The 13,838-nt window shown below is 30.1% G+C and overlaps 6 protein-coding genes across 6 annotated transcripts; 3 read left to right on the plus strand and 3 right to left on the minus strand. All coding sequences in view use genetic code 12, as the record gives it.

The window, feature by feature from the left end:
• Nucleotides 1–774: 774 nt before the first annotated feature.
• KGF55_003002 (uncharacterized protein) lies at nucleotides 775–1,674 on the plus strand (the record flags this gene model as incomplete). The annotated part of the gene is made up of 1 exon (XM_051757749.1): nucleotides 775–1,674. The coding sequence occupies one exon, from the start codon at nucleotides 775–777 to the stop codon at nucleotides 1,672–1,674; it is 900 nt and encodes a 299-aa protein (XP_051614443.1).
• A 311-nt stretch (nucleotides 1,675–1,985) lies between these two features.
• On the minus strand, nucleotides 1,986–2,431 carry QCR7 (ubiquinol--cytochrome-c reductase subunit 7; the record flags this gene model as incomplete). The annotated part of the gene is made up of 2 exons (XM_051757750.1): nucleotides 1,986–2,241; nucleotides 2,304–2,431. The coding sequence occupies 2 exons, from the start codon at nucleotides 2,429–2,431 to the stop codon at nucleotides 1,986–1,988; spliced, it is 384 nt and encodes a 127-aa protein (XP_051614444.1).
• A 351-nt stretch (nucleotides 2,432–2,782) lies between these two features.
• APA2 (bifunctional AP-4-A phosphorylase/ADP sulfurylase) lies at nucleotides 2,783–3,784 on the minus strand (the record flags this gene model as incomplete). The annotated part of the gene is made up of 1 exon (XM_051757751.1): nucleotides 2,783–3,784. The coding sequence occupies one exon, from the start codon at nucleotides 3,782–3,784 to the stop codon at nucleotides 2,783–2,785; it is 1,002 nt and encodes a 333-aa protein (XP_051614445.1).
• A 520-nt stretch (nucleotides 3,785–4,304) lies between these two features.
• Nucleotides 4,305–4,823, plus strand: KGF55_003005 (uncharacterized protein; the record flags this gene model as incomplete). The annotated part of the gene is made up of 1 exon (XM_051757752.1): nucleotides 4,305–4,823. The coding sequence occupies one exon, from the start codon at nucleotides 4,305–4,307 to the stop codon at nucleotides 4,821–4,823; it is 519 nt and encodes a 172-aa protein (XP_051614446.1).
• A 746-nt stretch (nucleotides 4,824–5,569) lies between these two features.
• Nucleotides 5,570–7,360, plus strand: SAL6 (Sal6p; the record flags this gene model as incomplete). Its single annotated transcript, XM_051757753.1, has 1 exon — nucleotides 5,570–7,360. One exon carries the CDS (start codon nucleotides 5,570–5,572, stop codon nucleotides 7,358–7,360), a length of 1,791 nt encoding a protein of 596 aa, XP_051614447.1.
• Nucleotides 7,361–8,162: 802 nt separating this feature from the next.
• SNQ2 (ATP-binding cassette transporter) lies at nucleotides 8,163–12,835 on the minus strand (the record flags this gene model as incomplete). The annotated part of the gene is made up of 2 exons (XM_051757755.1): nucleotides 8,163–11,632; nucleotides 11,692–12,835. 2 exons carry the CDS (start codon nucleotides 12,833–12,835, stop codon nucleotides 8,163–8,165), a joined length of 4,614 nt encoding a protein of 1,537 aa, XP_051614448.1.
• Between the last annotated feature and the right edge of the window lie 1,003 nt (nucleotides 12,836–13,838).

Consider the following 13,838-nt stretch of genomic DNA (forward strand, 5'->3'; position numbering starts at 1 on the left):
TTGTTCATACCAAAGTTGCGGATGCATAACCTCGAGTTGTACCTGATTGAACTATTCTTATATTGTTTGCATGGGGCCATTTATTTTCAATACTTCGTAGATGTTGGAATTAACATTCGAAATATGACGCCGCTATACATTTTGAATATGGTGCTGCTTGACATTTCAAATTTGCTTCAAGATAGAATAACTCCTTTTTGTACTTCAAAAGAAACGAGTCACGTTTGAGTCGCTAGGTAAAATGTTGGCTACTTCTCTTGTTGTAACCTCTTGAAATTCTCAGTCTACAAATGTATAATGAAATTTACTCGGCCAATGATCGTATAACCTATTTGTAGTAGTGTAATTATTGTCCGCATTTATACGTAGTGATTTGATGGTTGATGAAACAATGGCTTTATGATGAGTGGTATCCTTGACTTAGATAGATGTTAGATTTATGGGTCCAAATTTGGAATATTCGAAATCTAAAGTTTTGTACTACTTTCGTCAAGAAAGTACGAGGGACAAAATCTTGAAATAAAAAAAAAGAAATCAAAAAGATTGCAAATGATTTTAGGACTTATCACACCACAAAAAAACATCAAACGGTCATTACCTTGGCGATCGTGTTGATTTATAACAAGGATTGGACTAAAAATCGAGGGATATGAGTAAAAAAAGCTCAAAAATCCAATATCCGTATGTCAAAATTTCTTATCAATCTGAAACATATCTACCCGTAAAACATTTTTTGAGTAGCAGAGATAGCATAATGTAAACACTTGTAAACTTATGTCTTCAAGAAAAATTCAAACATTTAGGAAAAGAATACTGACTGAAAATCATTTTAAAAGGTTTTGGTATGGTGGGCTCGCTAGTATGGCTGCTTGTTTAGTTACTCATCCCTTAGATCTAGCGAAAGTTAGACTACAAACAGCAGCGAAACCAGGACAATCACTAATTGGGATGTTATATCATATAGTGACGAAAGATGGGATAACGAAAATATATTCAGGGTTAACTGCATCGTTATTAAGGCAGGCAACTTATTCAACTACAAGATTTGGAGTATACGAATACCTAAAAGAATTGTATATAAATAAGACACATAATACGAAGCCTAGCACTGTGGTTCTTTTACCCATGTCAATGGTAGCTGGTGCTTTGGGAGGTTTAGTGGGGAACCCATCTGATGTTGTTAATATAAGAATGCAAAATGACTCAACATTACCGTCAAATCAAAGAAGGAATTATAAGAATGCATTTGATGGAATTTATAGAATTTGCAAAAACGAAAATGTCTCCTCATTATTTAGAGGTTTATCACCCAATTTAGTAAGAGGAGTTTTAATGACAGCTTCTCAGGTTGTAACATATGATATTGCAAAGACATTTTTAATTGATAAAATTCATATGGATCCTTCGAAAAAAAGTACCCATTTCAGTGCTTCGTTGATTGCAGGTTTAGTTGCTACAACAGTATGTTCTCCTGCGGATGTTGTCAAAACTAGGATCATGAATAGCAAAGGAAGTGGCCAGAGCGCAATTTCAATCTTGGTAAATGCGGTGAAACATGAAGGAATTGGGTTTTTATTCAGGGGCTGGCTACCTTCGTTCATCAGACTAGGACCTCATACAATTGTAACATTTTTAGTGCTAGAGCAGTTAAGGAAGTTTAAGCTAGGTATGTGATTTAGTATTGAAAGGAAGTTTTCAAATTTATAGAGATTTCAGTATTACAAAGGATAGAAATTATAGAGAAGTTATAGAGTTTAATATCAAAATAATACATGTATTTATTATGACATTTGCGTAGTGGCTATTGTTCACACATATTTCGTGCAAGAAGAGGAATTTCTTGGGTTCTTTCTGAAACCTTAATTTCTAAAAGATAGATCTGTTGTGCCTACGATCATGATGAACAAATTCAAAGTCTTTATACGTATATTCATTTATGGCGATAAGTTCAAACTTCAAAAACTATACCTCCTTACGTAATAGCATTAATTACTCTTAACTTCAATATTATCTAATTCAGCCTTTTCGAAAGCTTCTTTTTCAGCTTCTAATATATAAGGAATCAAATAATGGTCATCTTCTTCCGGTTTCAAAGCCTTTTCAGGAGATAAGATTTGATGTGAAAGTGATAATTGCATAGCACTCAAAATTCTATAGTTTCTTGCATAACTTTCTGATGGTGGTAATCTTTTAATGGCTGTTTGCATGATTGGATTTTCCTCCATTAATAAATCATTAAATCTAATAAGAATTGTTAGTACATGGACCTTACATGGAATGGTTTAATTCACTTTGTTACATACTTCAATCCCATCTCTCTGTATCCAGCATATGAGGTGAAAGCTTTGGCAATTGGCTTAACGATGGTTGCCAATGATGGTCTTGCAAGAATAAAGTTGGCAGCCTTGACTACTGATGTCATGGACAGCATGATGAATGATTTATATGTGTATTAGTTGTTTGTTGAGTATAGATTGATCAGGTTTATTTGTATCTGTAGAAAAAAAAAAGCATAATTCAATATTTCCTTAATACTATTGGTTGAATTTTTTCACTTTGGGTAGTCGGTGCGGCTTTTTTTCAGATTTAGCCTAAGCTCAGTACGGTCAGACAAGGTTGAAAAGAGAACAATTCTTTCATAATGACTACACTCAAGTAAAGCAAATGTGAACTTTATCGTAGAAAATGTCACAGCAGCTTTGCATTTTTCGTTTGTCTATGAAACTCATTAAAAAATCGGCAGTATTATACTCGGAACACAGCATTAACAAATGTATTATTATTAATAACTATATTCATCAAACTTAAATTCACCAGAATTTGGCAAGCACACTTCTTGTAAGATCTTGAGAATACCCACTTCCCTTACCGTGTTAAATAATTCTTGATTTTTGCATAATAAGAGTCCATAGACTCCACATGAATTAATACCAATTTGATCATCAAATTTACTCTTTGACCTAGGCACCATAAGCATGAACTCAGTAGTCATAACAAAGTTATATGATATATGTTTGGTTTCATTATTTCGTAAAACAGTTAAGGTATGTTGCAATAGTGAGGTAAAAGACTTTGTCAAGACATCTTCAGTAATTTCGTCTTTATTTTTTGGCAACTTCATGATGAACTGACTAAATGGTAGATTTTTATTCTCTAAAGGTTCATTAGCATCTTGAATATGTAACTTATTATTTGCATTGTTTTCAAATAAGTTATTTTCTATCAATATTTCGGGATACGATATGAACTCTTGTTTTGGTGGAAGAGTCATGAATTGAATATGTTTATGAGCTTGAGAAGCTCCACTTTCTGGACCACAGTTATAAAATGCAAACCAATCTTCACCTTCGGGTTTTAATTTATCAAGCTTTTCCAAAATGGTATAAGTTGCTAGTAATTCAGTAGGTAATAATGGTGAATTTTGAGATGAATATTTTTTAGTTACTAATAAAAAATGTTTCGAATTAACCGGATACTTGTTAAACACTAACTTCAACTCTTTATTCGCTCCATAGTCGTCTAAAATTGTTAATTCTGGTTCAGGTTTTTCAAATGGATTATTTTCCGAATTCTTCTTGTTATTATTCTCTGGTCTATGCATCAATGATGTAAGAAGTGTCAATTGAGCATTTGCAGAATGTTTGTCATCAATTGGGAATTGAATTATTTCGTTAACAACCGACTCACCGTTGTATAAAATGTGTTTTGAAATCAATGCGTCATCATATTTTTTGGATAATGTTTCATAAAAATCATCTCGTAGGTCGTATCCCTCGTTAGACATAGATCAAATTGCTGAAGATATGAAAGATGTATCAAATTTAGGAGCAAAGAATAGTCTAGTAAATTTGTAGCTGGAAGTAAAAAATGACACAAAATCTAAAAATAGTGATCTTTGTATTTGGGGTTAAAGCCGAAATGTTTGCTGAAAATGAAAAGAGATAGATCTATGAATCAGCATGTTTTGAATACAGTTTGATCTAGCTGATGGAAGGGCCAAAAATTAATATTGTCATCCTAATAATGTATGATAGAATTTGCAAAATTCAAGGTTCTTATCTTATCTTTGAATTTTTAAAATCTGTCTATTGAACTCCAAAGCCACCGAACAATTGTACTTATTTTGATGATATAACAAAATTTTAAGAATACCTCAAATTATCCTTTAGTTTCAAATTGTGAATTTGATACTTACGTGAGACCCGTGTCAACACTATATTGAAGGTTTTCACCCAAAGTTAGATAGGATATCAGGACTGACTTATAAACATAACCTGCTCCGGATTGTCCTAATCCCATTCAAAATGTTGAATGAAAATATACAGGATCTAGTTGAAGAATATAAATCCACACGAAGAGAATATCCGTGTTATATGAGAACTAATGATGATAGGATGATCATAAAATATTATAAGGGCAATGTGTATAATAAGATGGACTTATTACGATTGGAGATGTGTGGAAATTACTACAGAATAATTACTGAGGGAAATGATGATATTTGTAAAGATACTGATGATAATGGTGAAAAGAACCCCTTAGTCTTGTATTATCCCAACACCCAGAAATATGTTTATCTAAGTGATGAGTACCGAAAATGTATTGGATTTAAAGATCAAAAGTTCATTAAAAAAATGCATTCGTTTGATGCATTGATTGAAAATGTAATGATAATACCTGAATCTGATAATAAATGGGATAATAATGAATATATAATTGAAGAATATTTCAAATATCTTAAAAGAAGTGAAGAGAAAGCTAAATTTCGATTAAGTGAATTGCAGAAATTGAAAATGTTAAATGAAAAGTATTGTAAGAAATGAAAATTCAGGTGATAGGAATAAATCATTTGACTATCCAAATCTCTAGTTTATTATCTGATGAAAAATAAGAATATAGAGTATTTACAGTCAAACTTGAATTGAAATCTGAACTAGGGACTATTTAATTTATTATTGGTCCATCAATATCCAGCTGTATCAATCAAACTGTCAAAATTCTTTATCAATACAACATGACTTTTTGAATTAAATAATTACTATTCATCTATTAATATGTATTTGAATAATTCTAGATCTATAGGCTAAATTATGAAACAACAATCGGACTTAGCCTAATTAAAATTTATTGTGGAAAGGGAAGCGTATGTTGGTATATGCAGTACTACTTTAGTTTTTAATTTCTACTTCTTTACCACAATAACAATTTCATCCCATTATAGTAAGACCACAGTAAACTAATGAATAAAAAGTCTAAATGTTTATATGCACGTACTTCATACATTAAAAGAATAGATTACTTATTAGACTTATCACACATTAGAAATTTAATTTTTTTTTTCATTCCTCCTTTACTTAACATTTGTTATCCTTTTTATATTCTTTTTTTTTTTTTTCTATATTTTACCAACTAACAACAACAACATCTTCATCAAGCAACAGTTGATCAACAACCTCACCCTCAATACATTTCAATAAGGACTCATAATATCTATTTGAGAGATAACATATCAATCACCATCAAAAGTATCGTCAATACATACGTACATACATAAGATATATAATATCAAATGGGAAATAGCCCGTCGAAAAATGAACCCCTACCGAAATCATCAAAAAATTCTTCATCAAATAATAGCTCATCATCTAATGGTACTATCTCAGACTTAGATTCCGATGAAAAATCGCCAGCGCTATCGCAGCCTAAAACGTATTCAAATATACGATTAATTTCAAAAGATGATATTAGCAAAAAGAAAAATGAAATTAATGACGAAAAGACTGATATCAATAAACTGACATCACAAGCTATTGATATTAAAAATACTAAAAATAAAGATGATTCTAGGTTATCTTTAACGAATTCAACTACTTCAAGTAATAGTTTTGGCTATCCTAAAATGCCTAGTAAAGCAAAGGGTTCAAGTTCAAAGTTTAAAAACAGTAATGGTGATAATCAGTACCTTTTACCTTCAAGTTATGATTTAGATATAGGTTTATCCATGGCCCAAATTTTAAAAGAGCAACAAAATTCACCATCTTCTTTAGGATCACTGGACTTTTCGGTCTCCACATCACCAATATTTACTACAATTGGGAATGATTCAAGTAAGGAAACCGATCTGCTTTCCTCCACGAGTTCTAGCTTCAGAAACGGTAAACATTCAGAGTTTTTTGATGGTAATGAGAATCAACAACAACTGCAACAACTGCAACAAAATTTATCTTTAGTTAGTAAATTGGATTCAATAGCTGAAGCTCATTCAATAGAATCATCGCCAGAACCCAGCAAATTGTCACATGCAAACTTGAAAAAGCACAATAATGTTAAAAAGAAATATTCTTCACCTTTAGGAGTAACTAAAGAAATTACCAAATTCAAATCAGAAAGCTCTTCTACGGTGACTTCAGTTTCTCCTCCATTAGTCCCAACTTCAAAAATTTTAAATTTCGACATTGACGCCATCATTGAAAGATTATTGTCAACCAAAAAGAGATCTACCTCGAAAAAATTAAAAGATCATCTTCCTGTTGAAATTAATGAAATAAAATTTATTTTAGGTAAAAGTAGACAAATATTCATGGATCAACCTTCTTTATTGAGATTATCACCACCGGTTAAAGTTGTTGGAGACATTCATGGACAATTCCATGATTTATTACGTATTTTTAATTGCTGTGGGTATCCTCCTCAATCAAATTATTTATTTTTGGGAGATTATGTTGATAGAGGTGAGAAATCTTTGGAAACCATTCTATTATTACTTTGTTATAAAATTAAATATCCCGAAAATTTCTTCATGTTAAGAGGTAATCATGAATCGGCAAATATTACCAAAATTTATGGATTTTATGATGAATGTAAAAGAAGATTGAAAAATACAAAAATTTGGAAAAATTTTGTTGATGTATTTAATTCATTACCCATAGCAGCTGTTATTAATGATAAAATATTTTGTGTTCATGGGGGATTATCACCTGATTTAACTGACTTCAAACAAATCGAAAACATAAAAAGACCAACTGATGTTCCTGATAAAGGTCTTTTAGCAGATTTGTTATGGTCAGACCCTGATTCACTGGTTAAAAACTTTTCTTTGAATAATTGGCCCAAAAATGATAGAGGGGTTTCATATTGTTTTGGTAAGAAACATGTTGATTATTTTTGTTCAAAATTTAAATTGGATTTGATAGTTAGGGGCCATATGGTTGTTGAAGATGGTTATGAATTTTTCGATAAGAGAAAATTAGTGACTGTTTTCAGTGCACCAAATTATTGTGGTGAATTTAATAATTATGGAGCTATTATGAGTGTCGACAAAAAATTATTTTGTTCTTTTGAATTAATAAGACCTAATTAATGTGCTTTTAGTTTAGCTCAGTTGTCTGATGTTTTTACGAAGCTTGTGTTTGATTTTTTCTTTTGTAAGTATTTGAATATATATTTTTGTACCGTGTTAATAAGTTGCAACTTTGCTTTCACTTTTTCCCTAAATTTTATTTGAACACATGAGACTTTTTGTCAGAGTTTCCTCGTGCTTTGGGAAACGATGGAGGTCGAAACTGTCTACTATTGCCGACTATTTTTTAGCTGAGACTCAATCAACTTATGTAAAGCATGTTAGAAAAAAGACTCTGCTTTTCCATATGTTTCAAATCAAGATCATTTTGGCTTGCATTTTGTAAATCGAAAGATTTGATGCTTTGTTTAATGTTAAAATAATAAAACAAAATTACCATTGGTCTTCTGATTTAGAGGAAAATAGTTTTATAAGTTTTTTTGTATCCATAATTGGCCCTGCTGGAAAATCATTCAATAAGGTGATGGTTTTTCTAAGGCACACATTTGAGCATGAGAATTTTAAAATGATTTTGCAACCAAAACCGAAAAATATCTATTTTCTTTGTACGAAATCTACAGATTATAAGATCAGTAGTCTTGCTAGTCAAAGAGCTAAGCAATAAATTGATTTTCTATGGGAAAGATTTAAGATACTAGTCCATATAATTTGGGGATTATTGTATGGTTGGACTACTATTTTATTTATAAAGATGTAATTATTGAGGTATAGATCTAGAGATTGAAACACAAAACTCAAAGATATTAGACTATTAATGTTTATAAATTAAATTAAATACTGTATATACAATTGAATATAAGAATTAAGTTCTTTTCTTTCTTTTTGGAATTAACAAATTGATTCTTTCAGATACCTTTGTAGTAAACCTACTATATCTTAAAAGATAATAAAGTGCCATACATATAAAAATATTGAAAAAAATATAAGCAAAAAAGAATCCCACATTTCTCCATCTTAATGAAAACTTAGCTCCAACTGTTAATAAATAATCATCAGCATTATTATACCTACAATAAGCACAATTTGAGGTTGAATTACCGTTTGCAATGTATCCTCCAGCTCTTGATGTATATTGATTCGTGAATTCATCACAAGTTTGACCACTAGGTGGATTGAAATATGAAAATTCTTTTTCATTACATCTTATCTCTCTACCTTCTAAAAATGATGATATCAAATTTTGAATAAAATAAGTATATGGTGAAAGTTTATACATAAAAGTCCAAAATCCTGGCATTAATGAAACTGGTTGAACAATACCGGAAAATGCAACAATGAAAGTATACAAGAATGAAACTAATACAGCAGCACTTGGTAAATCTGGTGCAACATATAAAACCATTAAAGCAAATGATACAGCAAAACCTTGTAAAAATATACCTTGCGTTAAATAAAACATTCCCGAATGCAGAGCAACTGTATCGACTTGAGTTGGAAAATATAATGAAACAAACATAAACGCAGCACCAATCAATAAATATGGCATTTCATTTAAAGTTTGAGCAAGGATCATTAATGACCAATGATAAGTATTTGATAATTTTTCTCTAACTTCATATAAATCTCTACCATTTATTGCTTTTTCTTGAATTTGATTTATAACAGGAGCAGAAACAACAACTGCTAAGAAAGCACAAAAAGCACCATTTGTTGCACCAGTTACAGTATGTTTTAAACCAAAAAATGTGAAACCAATAAATAATCCACTGATTGTCATTAAAAATAATTTAGCCATTACATATTCTGGATCTCTAAAAAATGTCAATGCATTTCTTTCAGTAACCCATCTAAATTGATACCAGTAAGGAGTAGCATATTTATGACTTAAATCTTTCTCCTCTTTTTCAGTTAAATCAGAGGGTTTACTTTGAAGTTCTTCTATTAATTGATTTCTTTTATTATCTGTTTCCTCTTTTTCTGGTGAATTTTCCCAAATTTCAAACCAATCTGATACTTCTGCTGCTGTTGCACCAGCACCAATAGCTTCTAAAATATATTCAGCAGGATTTTCATTATCTTCACAATGTCTTGCTCCATTTCTTTCAAAATAATCTAATATTACTTTTGATCTTTTACCAATATCACCAAAATATACTGTTTGACCACCTTTTTTCAATAATAATAATCTATCAAATTCTTCAAATAATGTAGCAGATGGTTGATGAATAGTACATAAGATTGATTGACCAACATTAGCTAAATCTCTAAGCAATTTTACTATAGCCCAAGAACTTGAAGAATCCAAACCCGAAGTTGGCTCATCTAAAAATAATAATAATGAAGGTTTAGCAACTAATTCAACACCAATTGATAATTTCTTACGTTGTTCAACATTTAAACCATTACCAGACCTACCAACAATTGAATCAGCATACAATCTCATATCTAATATATCAATGATTTTTTCAACATAAGCAAGCTTTTCCTCATCACTTACATCATTTGATCTTCTCAATCTTGCTGCGAATTGTAATGATTCTCTAACAGTAACTTCTGAAACATGAATATCTTGTTGTTGAACATATCCTGTTCTTCTACTGAATGATAAATCGAGGGGTTTACCATTTACTAACATCTCACCAGTTATTGTACCAAAATCAATTCTTTGAGCTAAAGTATTTAATAAAGTAGTTTTACCTGCACCAGATTCTCCCATTAATGCAGTTAAAGTTCCAGGAATACAATATCCACTAACATTATCTAATAATTTTCTTTCTTTACCATCATATGGTATAACATAATTTACATCTCTCCAAACAAATACATCTTTTACTCTTAAATCATCATCATCACTTTGTAATTTTGGTCCACGATCATCCAATTGATCAATTTCTGGTCCAGCTTCCATATCTTGATTATCTCTTTTCTCATCAGAAAGTACAATTTTATGAGGAATTTTACCTCTTAAAAATAATAATTTATCACCACCACCTGAAATTGGTTTTACATATTCTGTACCCAAACAAGTGATTGCTAAAAAAAATGCTAAAAATCCAATTAATATACCTAAATTTCTCCAAACATGATCAAATTTATAAGTATAGGAAAGATATAAATAAGTATCTCCTAAAACCCAATTTTGACCAGGTTGTGCACCAACAAATGCACAAACTTGTTCACCACTACTTAAATTTTCATATCCGGGACCAGATGGGGTTAAATATTGACCATCACAATCCATATGTCTACCATGAAATTCACTAGCAATAACTGCTTCAAAAGCATACAAAACAGGATTAATATATGAAATCCATTTGAACCAAGGATGCATTGATGGTCTTTGGATTAAATATGATGAATAAGTTAATGAAGCCAACATTAATACCCCACCAATAGCATTAGCACCAGCAATATTCTTATTGATTGAAGCAACAGCTTGAAACATACAACCCATAGTCAAATGTAACAATATAACAAATAAATAACATATAAAGAATTTACCAGCTTGTCTTGCCAAGTTTGATAAAAAATAAATGATTATGACGAAACAAGTATTGATCAAAATACTTATTGGTATTGACATGACAAAATCTGCTAAACAATCAGCTGAAGGATGATACATTGAATAATTTTTTTGTTTCATTAAAATAGGACGACTAGCAAATGAAGCAGAAATTTGAGCTAAACCCATCAATGACATAAATAATACAGCAAAGAAAACAACACCACCTCTTGAAAAAGCACCCGATACAGTTTCTGGAGTATTATAATATAATGAACCAGCTATTAATGACTGAGATACCGCAGCTAAAATAAGTGTAACTGTATAAGCTTTATCATTCCAAATTCTTTCAGCACTTCTAATAGTACATAATTTTAATTGTTGCATATATGAAATAGTAAAAGGTGAATTTTTTCTTGTATACTTCATTTTTTCTTGTTCAATTGATTCATAATATTGTGATCTTTTCTCATCTTCATTGATTGATTGATTGTAATCGTCAATTTCATCAATCATGTCTTGATATTCTTTTGAATTTAACCAACGTTGTTCAAATTCTTCAGCTGTCTGTGGAACTTTCTTTTCAAAACCTGGTTTGGGAGTTCTTCCAATTGGATCAGTTAATGCTGTTAAAAATTCTGCAGTAGTTTGTCTCGGAGGACATTGCCATCCCATATTTTCGAAATATCTTTTTGCATTTTCAATCCTACCAAAATATATTTGTCTACCCAAATACAAAACAGTGACCTTATCGAAACATTCATAAACATTTTCTCCTGCTTGATAAATTGAGACAAATGCTGTTGTTTTCAAGATTTTAGTTGATGTACCTAAATTGTGTTAGTATTTTAAATCATAAAATATGTTGGCCTGAAATGATAATACATACGAATAGCTTTTGCAAATTCTAAAGCTGAAGCAGCATCCAAACCTCTTGTACTATTATCCCATCCATAGATTGATCCATTACAGGCTAATGCTTCAGCAATTGATACTCTTTTTCTTTCACCACCAGATACCCCTCTAACAAAATCATTTCCAACTTTTGTATGATAAGTATGCCTTAAACCTAAAACTGTTGCTAATATTTCCTTTTTAGCATTAATAAACTCTTTTCTTGATACACCATTTATTCTAATATTCGGAGTTTTACATGCAATAGCAAAAGTTATTGTTTCATCAACAGTTAAATGTGGGAAATGAACATCTAATTCCGGATTATAAACCAAATCATTTTTAAATTTATGAATCATTTCCTTTTGTGGTAAACCATCATATCTAATATCACCATCAATCTTCTTATATAAATCGAAATCAGTACCAGTTAATGATTTCAAGAAAGTTGTACAACCAGCACCAGGTCTACCTAAGACTAAAACCATCTCACCAGGTTTAGCAATTCCATTTAAATTATTTAAAATTTTCTTATCTTGAGTTCTAGCAGATGCAATAATTTTTTGAATTATACCGATTGGACCTTTCAATAAATCTAGTACAGTAGGAACAATTGCAAAAGATTCATCAGTTCCATAAACACAAAGATCTTTGAAAGTGACACCACTATTTCTTAGTTTAATACCTTGTTTTTTTGAAAAATAGACAAAATTTGATAAAATTCTTAAAAGGTTGAATTCATCCAATTTTAATTGAAAATCTCCTTCTTTATTTGTTATTTGACGTGATATTTCTTTTGAAATTGAATCTAATTTAGTTAATCCATCTTTTTGTGAAAATTGAGTAATTGTTCTAACTAATTCTAATCTTCTACTTTCATCATCTTCATTTTCTCTATAATCATGATCATATTGATTAAAAGTTTTTTCATTGTCATCTTTATTCTCAATTTTGTTTGAATAATTGTTTATACCTCCTACAAAATCTTCAATAGATTCATTTGTTGAACCTGCAGTAGAAGAAGAGGTTTTTGATGTTGATAAAGTATTTGTATTTGTATTAGTATTGCTATTACCATTAATGTTGTTTACATTTGATTTATTTCTTTCATCATCATCTTTAGTTGCATTCAATGACATAATTAATGAAATAAAGTTTCGGACTTTTTAATGAATCGAATGTTTATGATTCCAAAGTTTAATTTCAGTTGATAAATTATAATTTTAAGTAGTAGTTGTGGTAATATCTATAAAAATTCAATATAATATTAGATTAGATAATAACTTGAATCTCTAATTGCTTATATAGATATATTAATGCAATTTCCTTCTTGGCTTTTTGAATGGATTTGTTTTTATTTATATGAGAAAATAATAATCAATTATATTTTCATCTTCATATACCCTTTAGTCATATTAAATATAATTTATTTTACTTATAGACTATTTACATTATATTTTCTATATCTACTAACATAATAATAATATTAGTAAAATGTTAATAATTAAATGTTACACAAAATTAAATTCATTAAACTTTTAATATGAAACGGTTTTATTTTTATTTTTTGTTTTTGTGTATCTTTTATTCTTATTAAGTTGCGCTTGATTCTTTATAGTAAGATAGTACTATTATTAATGTGTAGTATAAACCATAACCATTACTTTGAAATGATTTAGCAATTGGTTGTGAGAATCCCTAAAATCTACAGCCATCTTTCAAGATTCAATCAAATCAAACAAATGCCCATCCTCGAATTCTGTTAAATATAATGTTTTTGGTTTTGTTTTTTGTACTTTCAATCTGTGCTATATCTCTGTTCCTTCTTGTTAATCTCCGTATTTTTTCACTCGTACAAAATCTCTTCTAGACTATACGGACATTATAAATCCTTAAATCCTTAAGTATTTTTTAATTTAAGCGACGGCTAGCATCAGATAAAATTTTAAGCGACGGCTAGCATCAGATAAAATTTTATCCTCTTCCCGCATATTCAGTTATACAAGCCAACACATCCAACTAAAGGAAAGAAACATTATTTTGTGATAGAATTCACTGGAAAAAAGAGACAACTGCTGTCAAATTTGAGTTAGCCTACATAAAGTTATTTAGTCAAATGAATTATATTCAGGAGTTCAAAAT

The sequence above is a fragment of the Candida pseudojiufengensis genome, assembly GCF_024610245.1.
Source record: "Candida pseudojiufengensis strain CBS 10847 chromosome Unknown scaffold4, whole genome shotgun sequence".
Lineage (NCBI taxonomy): Eukaryota > Fungi > Ascomycota > Pichiomycetes > Serinales > Debaryomycetaceae > Lodderomyces > Lodderomyces pseudojiufengensis.